At 41.0% G+C, this 15,754-nt stretch overlaps 1 protein-coding gene across 6 annotated transcripts in view; it reads left to right on the top strand.

The window, feature by feature from the left end:
* The window catches only part of CEP112 (centrosomal protein 112), a 276,328-nt gene that overhangs the window by 11,372 nt on the left and 249,202 nt on the right, over nt 1-15,754 (top strand). For all 6 annotated transcript variants that reach the window (XM_006017352.3, XM_025196262.1, XM_025196261.1 and 3 more), the window contains one exon: nt 352-521. In XM_006017352.3, coding sequence (XP_006017414.1) covers nt 352-521 — 170 coding nt within the window. The remainder of the gene's footprint in view (nt 1-351; nt 522-15,754) is intronic.

Genomic DNA, 15,754 nt, shown 5'->3' with positions numbered 1-15,754 from the left:
ATTCCTGCTTGCTGCCTTTAGGACTTGTCTACATAGAGAAGTTAATGCACAGTAATCTAGGTGACAAACTGCAGCATACTTGTAACTGTACATTAACTTTTAGCTGTATACCAAGTGCAGCGTGTTGGAAGGTAGTGTGATGGAACTTAAAAACTGTAAATTCATGTCACAACTTGCTCCCTGTGTAACAAACCCTAATTTGCATATTTCTGTTGACTTTAGTGGGAGCAGGATTAGGTCGTTTATGCTGGTACCAAGCCATCAAGTGAGTGGCAATGAAAATAAGGATGCTTGTATTTCTGAAAAAGTTAATTACAGTTCTTACCTTTTTACTTTAAAAAAAAATTATAGTCCATATATTTTGATGAGCCAAATTCAGTGAGAGCACGGAGCAGTAGTCCAGAAGGTTTACCTGACTGGGTCATGGGAGAATTGGGAGCAAGTGACTCTAAACTGGAGGAACTGTGGAAAATCTCCTCTAAAGAGGATTCGACTTTGGTAGCATCTCCACTTGCACACAGGTAAAAATTCTACTTTTGATCTCACAAATCAGATTTATGTACGTACTGAGTTTTAGACTCCAGGTGAGACTTAGTCTTAACAATAATGCCTAGCACTTCATATAATTCCACACAAAAAAGAACTTTCTTTGAAACATTGTTTGCAGAGTCGAGCACTCAAAATTTAGGAAATGTCAGAATTTAAGTTTGTCTGTGAAATAATACAACTCCCTAGGCATATGCTTTATAACACAGTCTTTAATTACTTTATCTTTTATTTTTCTTTTCTGCTCCTAGTCTTCTGTTCTATGCCTTCCTTCTCAATCTCAAGCTCCATCAGTCCTTCTCACCAACCCCTTATTCTCTTCCTCTTGTGCCTGTGGGCCACCTCCCTTCAATTTCCTTTGTATTCTGTTTATTTCAATTCATTCTTCCTTTCTCCTCTTCCTTTTATAACATTTCTTTGTACTGATAATCAGTATCTCTGTTCCATTTCTTATGTTGGTATTCAGTCAAGAATGAAATTGCATCCCTTACCTTCTTCAGTGGGCTATTTTGAAGCCCAATTAATATTTAAGGTATTTGAGATTCTTGAACAGAACATCTCTAGAAAAACATCATAGTAGTAGTAGTATGATGTTAATTTATTATTAAGTTGTGTACCATGTATTTGTTTTACATGGGATTCATGAAGGGGAGGGGTGGTTGTGTTGTTACTACTAGATTGGCATTAGCAGTTCAACACTTTCATGTATTGAGCTCACACTTCCTACTGTGGCAAATAGAAGAGTTCTCTTTAGAGCTGAATTTCAAAGGAAATGCTAAAAGAAGGAGAGAAAGCTTCCTGATAGTTTTCTTTTTTCTCTTTCTTGCTATGCCCACTAATACTGGACAATTATTTTAACTAACAGTTAAACTTAGAAGAAAAATTAGAAAAGGAATAAATCAACTACTATTGCAAGAGAGTCTGAAATAAGGAAAAACAGTTGACTTCAATGAGAAGCTTCATCATAACCGATTAAATAACTTTGGTGCCTAACCGTATTCTCATGTATGAATTAAATATAAAACTTAAATTCCATATTGCAGCTACTTACTTTGGAAAGTAAGCATATATGATCAGATTTTAGATTTGTTTTGTTGATGCATATATTTCTTAAAAGAGTATCTGTACTTAAAGAAATGCAGAAATCTAGAACTCTCGGTTCAGAGATGAGATATGCCTTTTATTAGACCAACTGAGAAACTGCAAGAAGATTCTTTTTCTGTACTTAAGTCTTCTATAGTTAATAAACAGTAATGAACATGGGGCAGGTGGGAAAGTAGGGGCCTGGAAGAAGATTATAACTACTCTGTTGGGGGCTGATGGTGCTTTCACTGGCTTTCTTAAGTTCCTGGGTGCCAACAGAAAGAAGTTTTCTGCCACCAGAGCTGACCTAGCGCCCCTGAATGACAGAAGTTTTGCCAGCAAAAGCTGGCAGAGCTCTGTGTGCACTGGGGGCTTTGCCAGCTGGGCTACTGGGACAGAGTGTGTGATCATTGATCTTTTACACCTCAGCTGACAGCTCTGCTGACAGGGCTTTGTAACATAGATGAGGGCAAAATAGGGAAGAGGAGGAGGGGGAAAAAGTTTACCAGTGGTTTTTAAGCTAGTTTGAGTTTGTCAGTAGTACTGAAAGTTCAAGCAGCCCACCTTTGTGCTTGAAGAAATGCTCACTGTTTGTCCTGTGTATATGCATTTGCCTTATTCCTGTTCAGAAGCAGCCTGTGTCATTAGTTACTGCAGGCACCTTCCCTTTTTCCTAGTGCAGAAACCCCCTAGTGCTGAGTGTTGGACTTTATCTCCAGCAGCCCAGGTTCAAATCTATCCTCTTGGAAGCAGGGGAAGGGCTGGGGTGGTGCTGGTGCTGGTGCTAAGGCACACAGCTGACAGCCCAGGGGTTGCAAGTTTGGGGCCATAGCAGAAGTGCCCATGGAACGATCTGTCTGATTCCAACAAATCAGTGCGTTCTGCTAGTACCTTGTCACAAGGACAAGAGAAAGGAATGGAAATTAGGAAGCAAGCTTTTTTCTGGCCTGCATACCTCTGCAGACGGTGGAAGAACAATCTCTTCTAAATCTGTAGCCTTTCCTCCAAGCACCCATATAAGGGTAAAGGGTAATAAATGAAGTGCCGACTGATGTATTTTTATGGCTTCCAAACAGTTTTGCACAAAATGATAACTATAAAACCTCCCTCTAAACAAACAAAAAGTGCATAAGAAGCTTATAATATTTCACACTTGTGTGTTTTTTATGGTGAATAATTTATAACAACTTGGAACTGAAGTTTAATGCTGCCTCATAAATTTTACAACCAGTTCTACTTGTCCTTTGAAAAACCTCTTTAATCTTGAAAGATTTTTTCCCCCTCAGTGTGTTTTTGATCACTTTATAAAACCCTCCTTTACTTAGACCTTTTTGTATGTGAAGCATTTCTAATGATATTTTAGATTATGCTGTTTGTGTCCTAGTGCTTTTTATTATTTTTTTATTATTAAAGATGCAGAGTCTTTTTGAAGTTTTTTCTTAGGCTTCTATTTAGCTTTTTTCTTAGGTCTCTATGTTAAGCATCTCTTACATGCATTAATCCTGCATCGGGGTATGCTATACTTTTCTGTGTCTTGCTAGCAGGTATTTTCTGCTTGTGTGGTAATTTAGAGGTGGCTGGGCTCTGACAGCAAAGACAGGCCAGCTTTTTAAAACTTAGATTCTGAAAGCTAGAGGATGTAATCCTGACCCTGTTGGCTTCAATGGAAATTCTGCCATTGACTTGAGTAGCCATGATTTCACTCAAGGTACCCAGATATCAGTAACTTAATGTTCAGATTCATTCAGCAGCCATGCTCTTTTTACTTTAAGTGAGGAAATGGAAATGCTTTATCTGGCCTCCTGGGCTACTGGCAGACCACTAAAAGTTGGGGGGCCTGGCTAGGATGAGTGGCTTGCCACAGAATCCTGGTGGACGTGGCAACGGCAGTAAGAGGGTGAATGGGAGCTTTGGCTGCTTCACCTGTCACCACTGCTGTGGCTCCAGGTCCTTGGCTGCCTGCCTCTGTTCTTGCCTGCAGTCACTGCTGCCACCACGTGCACTGTGTCCCATGCCAGACCTATAGTTGCTGCTGCAGCAAATGAAGTTTCAGCTTCAGCATGGGGCGTGTAGTGGGAGCTTATGTATTTTGGATATTTTTCTTCAGCAATAAACATGTATAATTATTTTAACAAAACAAGCATACGCATTTTTTAATTGTTAACTATTTTGGTTATAAATGTGAAATGTGTTTTTAACAAAAATTAAAGAGTTTGTTTCAGCCAGGTCAACATGAGAAACTTTAAAATACTGGGTTATGCAGCAAACTCAGTCTTTACCTTCCTCTGCCTGTTTATTCATCGACTGGAAAAAAAAAAAAGACAAGTTTTCCTGCTTTTTCAGTTCCCAAGAGATTTCTCAATTTAGAATGAATTAGTCCAAAGGAAGAAAATATTCCTTCTACACTTGCAGATACTGCTGTTAAAAACTGGGTTATCATTTCAATAGTCTCTGATGGATCCAGGTGCTTAAGTGACTTCCACCAGTTCACTGGTGTGACTTCCTTTAAAACCTCACCAGCAAGCCTATATTTGTTGAATGGTTCATCCCTAACCCTGACATTTATTATAGTTGGTATTATGGAAGGATGATTGCTGGATGCCCATGTCATAGGCAACTCCTCCAGTTTATGATTGACTCTGGTACTGAGTATTGAGAATATTGGTGAGAAAATGAGCTGGAGAATAGTGCTTGATTGATTTATTTTTTAATGCCTGTAATTTAACTCTGTCATTGCGTATTTCTCTTTTCAAGGTCTCACTCAGTTCCTTTTGAATTTCAACAGGATCGGCAATAAAACAGCGATTTACCCGCACTTTGTTCAAGGCTACAGAAATAGGCTTCAGGATAGTCGGCATACGTTCTACGTTTCTCTTTAGTTCAATGTTGAGAACTTTGGCTATGGCAGTTCCATCTATTTTGCCATGATTTTGTCCACCACAAACTCTTATCAGATTAATCCACTTCTCTATACATTGCTCAAAACAGTCCACTACTGAGCTTCATTGCGTGTCTTGTGGGAGAGTTAGTTTGGTTTCTTCTGCTTTCTTCAGAGCAGCTGCTGCAAAGTGGTTGTTATGGAATTGCAATTTCAACAGCATGAGCCTTCATTTCTGGAGCACTGAAGTCTTTGGCTAAGAGGTGCATGAAAGGAGCACTCCAGCCATATGTTATTAGCTTAGGGCTTTCTTCACTTTCTTCTAGATTTCTTCTCATCTTTGATACATTTGCAGCATTGTCTTTGACAAAGTTACTTAGTAGACATTTTTTTTCACAATTTGTTATAGATTTTAGTGCTACTTCTTGTAAGTATTCTTTTCTGTGTGCATTTCCTGATGTATCCATTGTTTCTGTAAGATAGGTAGTCCCTTCTTCTGTTGTCACACAAGCACATATTACTGGATCTTTGTGGACATTGCTCCACCCATCAAGACTCAGGTTAACAATTTTCCCTTCTAGACTTTTGCACACTGTTCATTTTCTTTCTTATACACTTTATCCAGCAGTTTGCTTGCTATATCTGCTCTGGGTGGACTGTATCCTAGTCGTAAGGACTGAACCATGTCAATGAAGTATGTGTTCTCAACCATATGGAAAGGAGAGTTTGTTGCATGCATAGGGGGTGCATGCAGGTACACGTGCACACCCCGAGATTGGTGGTGCACCCCCTGCAAAAAGCACTGCTGATGTTGTCGGCGGCGCCTGTGGGCGGTTGCCACTTGCCACCTCCGCCCCATCACTACTGACACCTCCAGCGGCATTTCCAGGTGGTACCTGATTGCTGTTGGCCACTGCTGAAGCTGCTGGCAGTGCCTGCGGGTGATCACCGGCCGCTGGTTGGCACTCGCCACTTCCCCCCTCCCGCTGCTGACAGTGCTGTGGCTGCCTGCAGGAGCTTGCTGTCGCCACGCTCCTGCCGCCAACAGCGCCACCACCACCTGCGGGAGATCACCATGCCCCCCAGCCTCCAGGGGCGTGCAGCGTTCATGAAACCAAGCAATTTTTTCATTGATTACCTCTTGCTGTAGTCTGCTGCTTCTTATTACAAACTTACCTATGGTTGTTTCTGGATGATAGAGATTTCTTTTTCTTTTTGCTACAGGTGAATACAATATGGTATACATTTGACTGGAACACTGGTATCATTAGCAGATAACTCTGAAACTGTAGACAGTGATGACGATGTTGAAGATGGGTAGTCAGAGCCTTGTATGTTGAGGATGGATCCTCCTGAACAAAAGAAGTCAATACAGTCACTAAAGGACTGCTCATTTAATATTACTCATTGCATTCAGTACTATAGAAGTGAAACTGTAAAAGGAAGATCTGCCTATTTCAGCCATTATTTTATATCACAACTGCATTAAGAATATGATGGTTCCATGAAGTAACAGCTAGGTTTTTGCTTAAACATTTTAATGAGAATTCAGGTAGCGCAGAAGTCCACCTAAAAGATATGGACAGAAAAGACAGGCAGTCCTTAAGAAAGAAATATGAAATAAAGTTTACTAACCTGGAGATCCTGCATGTTCAGACATGTTCTATTCATCATCTTCAAAGCAGCTTCTTCCTGAGAAGGAGCACTTCTCATGATGTTGCTTCGTTTGTAACCAGACCTTGCATTTTTTGTTGCACTGTTTGTATTTTTCACACATGCCTGTCTTACCCACAGGTAGAGTAACTTCATTAAAATATTCCCAAACAAAGTCTCTTTTACAGGCTGGCAAGCCTCCTGCATGATAGGCTTTCCTTTCTACCATACCATTCCCTCACTAGTTCTCAAATCAATGGAGAGGCTGTAATCAGAAGCGTCTCTCTCAAGACTTCTGCTCAAAATGTTTCTCTTTTGTTTTTACTGCCCCTCCCTCTTTGCATTTATCTCTAGACTCCTCCTCCTTGCCCAGATCTACTCCATCTCAACAATTTTCTATTCGTTTAATTTCTTGAAATTTTGCCTTTTTAGGGAGAGGTAAGGGCTTGATTCTGTGTACGCAATTTGCAGAGAGACAATAGGGCTCATGGGTAGGTAATCAGGTCTGTTTCTCTTATCTCTGTACTGCTGTTATCAAGGATGTTATCTCTGGAGACACAAATCCACGGTTTGAGAACTGAAACTAAGCATCACAAAGATGCTTAATGGGATCTTCCAGACTGAGTACTGAGTCCCATTGGGTAGAGTGTTTTTCTTTAATCTTTACTAATCTATAGACGAGCCTCTGGGAACCCCTTAAGGTTGGGCCCCTAATATAGTCCATGACCTGTTGTGAGCTATTTATAAAACTTTTAAAAAAAGGTTATGTGAATATATTGTCTCAAATAGTATTTAATTAGAAGGTATAATTCTTATTCCATAATGATATCTTTGAGCTTTAACATATCTTAAATTTAAAACTATCTTTATATAGGTTTATTTTTTTAAAGCATCTTTAACAAAAAATATGATTCAATAAAAAAATCTGATTTAAATAAAAAATCTGTTTGTTTTTTTTAAATTTAATTAAAAAAATTGTTGATTGTTATCCACCCTGCTTCTGAAAATATTAGTGGTGGCATATCAGTTAAGAGTGTAATCTCAAGATTGGTGGACATTGACAAGTTTCCAAATCTGATCACATTTGAACTCTTTGTTGGTCTTTTGATTACTGGCATAAACTTATTCTCATCTTTGATAACGGTAAAAGTTATAGAACACTTACAGCTGCCATTTGTATTCCAACACTACCAAAGTAATGTTTTAGGTTTGATCATGGATTTTGGCATGGAATTGTCAAGAAGAAATGTCTAAATAATGAATGAAAATAGAATACATATAGCTAAATTAGTTTTGCCCAGCCTTGAATTATGGGATAGTTAGTAGTTGTGACACTATAACAACAGCATCTGGATGGTATTATGCTGAAACAATGGCACTCTGAAGCATAGAGTATTGGGCCATGAAGAATTTATCGTCAGGTGAGCCAAAGTATGAATTTAAAGCATGTAAGCTGCTCCGTAGTCACTGCACGTGTTCATGCTCTTATCCCTTTGAATGTGCAAGGGAACTTACACCACTTTCATTAAGGTGTAAACTACCTTGTGTTTAGCTTTGTATATATGCAGGTTAACTAATGCACTATAAATTCACATTCTAGCCTGTGTGGTGACTTGTTCACATACCCATAACCATAAGTTCTTTCGTGTACCCCATTTTACATTGGAAGAGAAATTGAATGGGGGTTGGATTACATTGCTTCAGAAGATTCAGTTTAGTCCTCACCCTTTGCATCTGGCCAACTCTGCTTGTTAGCTTTTGTGGGGGTCTGGAGTCATGATGTGACCTATTCCCTGCTACGTGGTTTTTTTTTTTTTTTTAAATGATTCTTCTCCTTTGACTTGCTTGCAGGAGAATATCACATAGCCTGCTTCCTCATATCTTCACATATCTAGCCCAAGATTCATGTACATCCTGATAGCTGCATGAGGCAGACTGTGGGGCTAGGCTTTACTGCCTTTTCTCCTGTGCTGCCACTAAGGACTAAGACATTATTTAAATCCTAATTAGCAGCCATTACTAAAAGAGATGTTGCATCTGATACCTGAGAATCCCTCTAAAGTTCAGTGCTAGCCTATAAAATGATCATAAAAATGTCACCCTCTTTTCTCATTAGATTTGTTTGTTTTCAGAGACATTTCTGATGACTTTAGGGAAGAACGTGCATTTTATAACTGTTGTCCTTGCAGAACCAGCACGGCTTAGATAGTGTGAAATTGTTGCTTTTCTGGCTAGCACATCAACAAAAGAATTGTTAAGTAAATTCTAATTGCAAGGCCATCTGTGCAGCCTTATTTACTTAAGATTATGTGTTTAGTTACGCCCTTGTTACCAAATGAAGGCAACACGGATGACACTGAAGATGTCCTTTGACAAAAGGGTTGCCTGGTTGTGATTTAGGACAGCATTTGGCCTTCGAATTAGTGTCTTTGCAGAGCAAGGCAGTATCATACAGAGAGGTCTGCTGCACCCAAGCTAATTAGTGGTGTGAAGGGGCAGGGCTCTCTGCCTGCGTTATTGCATTATTGCAGCTATACTGCATTATTGCAGCTGTACTGTTTCCTGTTCTGCACTTAGCTCTTTCTGTTCTATGCAGAAATTCCTCTTATAAGTGAAAGTGCATGAGCCAGAGGGAGCCCAGGTAGATGTTCAGACTTCAGCCTGTATTTGCTCCTGACAGTTAAACATCATCTTCATTTCTAAACCTGGCAAATATCATAAAAATGATGATAACATCTATGAAACTGCAGACTGGCATCTTTCTACAGAGTCAGTTTGCAGAGTAGAATTTGTTTTAAATACCCGTTGTTTAGGAAGATAAAGCAGCTCTGTGGAGGACAACAGTTAGTAACAGAAGCACAAGGTCTGCACTTTCAAGGCCTGGTCCATAACAGTGTGAACACTGGCCAAAGTTGTCTTGCAGTGTTGCAGGTTTGCTTGCATCTTTGTGTGTATTTGATGCAAACCAGCAAGGCCAAGTATTTCTGTCTTCTAAATAAAACCATCTCTCTGGATGACACAAGTCTTCTGCTGATGATCAGAATTTTGGCATGGGTGGGATCCAGCAGTATAGAAGTGTTAGCAGCTGTAATCCCTGAGCTAGTACCCGCAGGACAACATGTTTTCTGGCGACATGACCTTTGCTGATCTCATATATTCTTAGTGCAAAACACAGCAAAATATTTCTGTACTCCAGTGATACGGCAATGTCGTCACTTTTAAGCTGAAAAAACTGCTATTAACTGTTGTTTTCTGGTGTAAACATGCCCTTAGAAGTGAATATCCATGCAGTGAGCATATCCACACTAGCAGGGGAATAACTTGATTTTCTGCATTTTATTTTGTGAAGAGTAAAAATAGGAGAAGAAAATATGGATTTCTTTTATGGTTGGCATTTACAAATTGTGTGTTGGATTTCTAGACAACTAACATTTCACAACTTTAAAAAGAAAATGGAGATGTTTCAGCTTGAAAGAGAGACAGTGCTTCATAGGAATAGCTTATTTAAAATATATATTAAAGTATTTTCTATTCAGGGTAGGCATCATGTCATCCTTTGTTTTAAAAATTATGAATGCACTCTTAGTGCTCAGTAAAAAAAGTATTAAAATTATGTAGGTTTTTTGTGTTCACAGTGCCTGTGCAAGTTATTGGAATGGCCAGCAGATGGTGATCTTGCTTCATTGTGTGTAATACATTTTTTCTTTGTACTTGAGAATATTTTTTTCATGTGCAGTACATTTTAGTTTGAAAAATGTTGTCCTACTGTAAATGATTTATTTTGTTACAGCTAAACTGTAGCACTTTTTGGGGACATTTAAAAAAATAAGATTGTTATTATTAAGTAAAGCTTTTATGCCCTGTCTTCGTGATAGTAGCCAAAACACGTTTAAGTAACAATCCTTGTATCTCTTTTAAAACAGAATAAAGGAATAATTATTAGCTTACTGTATATTGTGGGAATTTTTTGGTTTTGTCCTGTACATATTTTGCTTATGGAAACTGAAGTTTGTTTGTAAGAATTTGAATTTACCTTTTGGTGAAATAAATACCAATTGATGGATCTTTTTTCTTTTTTTAAGGGGAGGGGAGGGGAAGGGAAGCCACCAGAGTAGGAATGCACACTGATAAGGCACACCTTCATTTTGGAAATTAAGGAACTATATTTTGACTAATATTGTATAGTTAGACTTTAGACATTTGATCTTTTGAAACAAATAACATTTATTCTATGTTAGACATTTAGATTATGTTTTAGGACATGGCTCTATGCAAGGGCCAGTGTGTAGCAGTACCAAAATAGGAGGAACACACAGGCTTTCCCCACACTGCCCCTAGTAAGAAATCATCTGCTAATCTCTTTTATGAGTAGCTAATTACTTCCTTCTCCCATGCCAGCTCACTGTGTTGCCTGATAACTGCAGGTCATGGGTTGGAATGAAAGTTCTAGATTGGGGCAGACAATTATTTTGGCTGGAGGGCAGCTTAATGAGTTTTGGTGAGCTGTCGAGGCTTGTAGCCCTGTCCCTTGACAGGTGTCCCGCCCCCTGGTGCCATCTTGGGAACAGAAGTCCCACCCCTAACCCCTGACTTTTGCCACCAGAAGTCCTTCCCCTTGCTTCTGCAAGTACTCCTTTTGGGAAGAGGGGTTTGCCAGCTTGGAACAGAAAAAAACCAACAAATTGTATACTGAAAATCAAACATCTATTATAACATATGTTATTTAAAAAATATTTTTGTCCTTATTACATATGTTTGCGTAGCATATATAGAGGCAAACGCAAAATACCTCAAAATAAATTCTTACTGTTGGACATTGTGTGTGGGGTGTGGTTGGGGTGCTGGATGTGGTGCCATGTAGGGAGGGGTGTGGGGTTTGTGGGGTGGGTGTGTGTGTGTGGTGTTTGTGGGGGGGGTGAGTGGGTATGGGGGAGGGTGTGGTTGTAGGGGAGAATGTGTGGGTATGGTGGGATGTACATGGTACACAGACGCACATGCATGTGCCCCAGAATGACAGTCCTCTTTGTGTGCAGGGTAGGGCGGATGGGCCTGCTGAGCCCTAGGGCTGTAGTTGCTGCTGGCAGCGGCTTGTAGAACCTGTGGCCCTGATTACTGGAACCTCTGCTCTGCCTTCCCCTAGTCACTGGGGATGCCTAGGCCCAGACCTGCTGCTCCTCCCACCTGCCATTGCTATAGAAGCCAATGGGCCCCTGCAGCAGTGGCTGCAGGACCTGGGCTGAGGGTGCAGTATATGTAAGCTCCTAGGGCCTCTGACTCCAAGCCCCGAGATTAGCACAGCTTCGCCGTACTGGGGAGAAGGGAGGCTGCAAAGGACCTGGTCCGGGGAGGCCACATGTGCAAGCAAGCCAACAGGTGTGCCCCCCTGAGCTGGTCAGCACCGCCCCCAGCCTGGAGCTTGCATGCCCTGTGGCTCTCCTTCCTGCTACTGCCAACATTGCACAGCCCCAGCCCTGACCCCAGCCCAGCTGGAACCCGCATGCACAGCCCGCCCCGTGCCGGCAGTGGCTGGGCTTTAGCTGCTGCTGGTGTAGGGGAAAGGCGGCCCCTCCACCTTACTGCTGTTGGACTTTTCTTGCTGCAGCCAGCCAGAGTCCGTACTTGGGCTGCCTTGCTGCTGCTTTCTGTTGCCATCACTGCTGCCTCTGGGCAGCCCCGTGGGGTAGCAGTGACAGTGCAGAGGAAGCACAGGGCAGCCCGGGCGCGGGCGGCTGCAGCAAGAACTGCCCAGCAGCGGTGAGAGGGAGGGGCCACTTTTCCACTACGCCAGCAGCAGCTTCTGCCTGGCTGCTGCTGCTACTCAGTGTGGGCGGACGGTGCAGAACAGGCACTGGGCAGGCCATGGTCCGGGCTGTGCCCGCAGGTCCCCACCGGCACCACAGGGTTGGGACTGGGTTTCCAGCGGCAGCAGCCAGAAGGAGCCACTGTCACCTGGGCTGCCTAGAAAGGCAGTCTAGCTGTGGAGCCCCCGCATACCCACTGCGTGCCCATGGGGTGGCAGGACACACCACAGGCTGGACGGCACTCGGGCCAGGCAGGACTGAGGGACCCATCACAGATGGGACAAAGACCCTCCACAGGCCAGATTTTGCCCAACCCTGTACTAGATACTTTCCATCACCTGCATTGGAAGGGGAAAATTGCAGTTTCATGTTGTCTGTTGTCTTCCAGTTCCAGAATGATGATTAGAGAAAGCTGCAAAAGGGAGTAGCTGGAGAGAGATTACTCCCTCATGTTTCCTCTATGGTTATTTAAAGCTGGGCCACAGTCTCACCTAGAGGCTTTTATAAAGCTTCCTTTAAAAAAATATCAATTTAGGAGCAGCAGAGAGGTGGCCAAAACTCATCTCTGCACACTGCTCCAATTTTAAAATACTGGAATAAGTTTTTGTGGTTAGGTTTAAAATGTGTTGGTGATGCTGAATCCTGTAATGCATGAAGCTTGACTTCTGATTTTAAAAAAGTTGGAGTTTTATCTGGCCATCAAATAACCTGCAAATTGTTCAAAGAAACAGCTTGTATTGAAGTAAAGTGCAGATTTACATGCAGATACTGATCTGTCTTCCTGCAATATATGAGGCTGGAGGAAGGGTATTGTCACAGCCAAAAGCTTGCCTATGTATATCAACTATACAGTTGGTTCAATAAAAGGTATCACCCACAAGACATTTTTTTTAGCTTTTTAAAAATCTAAACTATTTGCTGCATTGCACTTGTTAGTGTTTATCTTTATACTTCATACGTTATTGATTTCAGAAAGGTATGTTCTGGTTGGGACGCTTCATGTTGCACAGTGCTTAGATGAAAGCTGGGGCAATTTTCTTCATGAAACGTTTGGTTTGTGTTTCAGTTTTCATAGAAATGGCTAGTTTATATTGTACATCCAACAGTTGTCTTGCTCCTTATAAACACCTAATTCATCTCAACATCTCTTGGCTTAACTCGCTGTTTAATTTTCTGCTGGGTGGAAAGAATGTAAGATATTTTAATAGTCTGACGACTTAAATAGAATGTGCATATTTGTAGGAAGGTAAATTGGCAAAGGCGATATATTTTATCTTAATATGAATGGATTTGACACTGTAGTGTTCACTGACAGATATCTTGCCATCACCTCTTGACTCAAGTCTGGAAAAAACTGAGGTTTATAGTGTCTTCTCTAAAATCCTTTTTCTATACCTCCATTCGGCATTGTAATTGAGACTCTTGCTACCTTGCTTGTGAACCAGATTCATAACCTGGGGTTTATTTTCAGCTGTCCCTGTTTCTTTTTTACTTGTGACCAAAACTTGTCGCTTTTCATTCTAGCAACAAAAAAATCCACTCTTCTTTCTTTTTTGATGGTCAAAGTGTTTATTCATGCTCTAGTCATCTTCGGTCTTAATTACTGCAGTCTCGCCTTTTTTCAGCCTTTTTCTCTGCAAAGGTCAAGTCCATAAAATGGAGCTGAAGAAACGAAAGTTCCAAAACATGGAATCATAGAAAATTCAGGTTGAAGGGACCTCAGGAGGTCACATCTAGTCAAACCCCCTGATCCCACCAGGACCAGCCCTAACTAGATTATTCCAGCCAAGGCTTTGTCAAGCCAGACTTTAAAAACCTCCAAGGTTGGAGAATCCACCACCCCCCTAGGTGACTTGTTCCAGTGCTTCGCCACCCTCCTCGTGAGAGAGTTTTTCCTAATATCCAACCTAAACTTTCCTTGCTGCCACTTCAGCCCATTGCTCCTTGTTCCATCATCTGTCCCCACTGAGAGCAGTCCAGCTCCATCCTCTTTGCAGCCACCCTGCAGGGAGTTGAATGTTGCTATCAAATCCCCTCTCAGTCTTCTCTTCTCCACAAATAAACCCCAAACGGGACACAAGACTCCAGATGTGGCCTCACCGGTGCAGAGTAGAGTGGAATAATCACTTCCCTAGATCTGCTGGCAACACTTCTACTAATGCAGCCCAGTATGCTGTTAGCCTTCTCGGCAACAAGGGCAAACTGCTGGCTGATATCCAGCGTATTGTCCAGTAACACATTGCTGCTTCGTTGCTTAGAGTCGAAGCCTTAGACCACGTTACTCTCCATTCTAACCTCTTGAATTGCTGATTTGTCCTGTTCCTTTGCCTTCAAGTTCTTATCTCATACTCTCCTAACTTGCCCCTCTGACCTGCTTCCTTTTTAGCACTTTCCCCACTTCCCTCTTCTGCAGTGTAGCCAGCAACGTTTGTCCCTTTTTCTTGCCATGCTCTCTCCTCTTACTTTTAGAATGCCTGTCCGAAAAGCTATTTCTGAGGTCAGCTCCTTCACTAAGTTTAGAGTTCTTCTAAAATCTTACTTCTGTTATTTTGCTTGTAGGAAATAGGAGGAGCAGAAGTGTAATTCTCTTACGAGCTGCCACCACAGTCCAGTGGATATAGGGACAGAGTGGATTTATAAGTATACAGGGAAATTTAATCAAATATAAATGAGCCTATAAATGTATGTGTGTATATATATATATGTGTGTGTGTGTGTGTGTGTGTGTATATATATATATATATATATGATTAAGTTTTCCTGTATGCTTATAAATCCACTCTGTTCCTATATCCACCGAACTCTGGTGGCAGCTCGTAAGAAAATTACATTTCTGATCCTCCTATTTCTTACAGGCAAAATAACAGAAGTAAGGTTTTTCTATAGTAGGGATGGCAATATTAGGTTGCTATTCTCCAGCCTAAAGGGAGATGGGAAGGTTTCCCAGTAAGCCCAACAGATATTTTCCGACAGAAGAATTGAGAGACTTAAAAAAATTGGGTTGCTTCCTAGCCACTGAAAGGTTGCTTTGTTCAGATTCTTCTGCCTAGTTCCCCAAAGTTAGATCTTTTCTGTCCCCTCTCCAAGTTTCTTTCCTCCCTTAGCTCTGCATTCAGCTCTAGAAAAGGAAGATAACTGTCAGAAAACTCTCTCTCCTGCTGATATTGGTGGAAACAGTGAATCTCACCAGTATTATAAGTTTCTTCATGATATAGATGTTCTATTTCTGAATATTTCAGTGGCATATATGGTTTAGTAATCTGTAGTAATTTGGAGGCTCTTTGTAGTTTCCTGTTAAATTTAGGGAATTGTGCCAATGTTTTGACTTTGTTTGATGCATAGAGAACCCAGAGCCAAGAACATGATAGATACCTTCAAGAATGTAACAATATCAGCCTAAACGTGGATTTTCAAAAAACACCTGAGGGAATTCGGAGCAAAGTCTGGAAAGTTGTGTGTGTGTGACAATTTTTTAGAAGTCTAAAAATCTGTATTTTAAATAATAATAAATAAGAAAAAATTAGGGTTTTTTCCAGTGTTCCCTCTAAGCTGTGTGGTGTGCGCAGCCATGCATGCTGCTCTGCCATGCACGCTGCACAGCTTAGAGGGAAGACTGGTTTTTTCCCCAATATTAGACCATCTTCCATTGTTAAAACATTACCCAGGCAGCAAAATCTTGTAATATTCAAAGATTATATTTTCAGAATATACCAAAATGAAGCCTACTAATATTGAGAGAAATATCTTCTTTAGACAATTAATTGATTAAAATATCTGCCATTATTTAGAATAA

The sequence above is a fragment of the Alligator sinensis genome, unplaced genomic scaffold (assembly GCF_000455745.1).
Source record: "Alligator sinensis unplaced genomic scaffold, ASM45574v1 scaffold282_2, whole genome shotgun sequence".
In the NCBI taxonomy this organism is placed as follows: Eukaryota; Metazoa; Chordata; order Crocodylia; family Alligatoridae; genus Alligator; species Alligator sinensis.
This window is presented reverse-complemented; position numbering and strand designations above follow the sequence as displayed.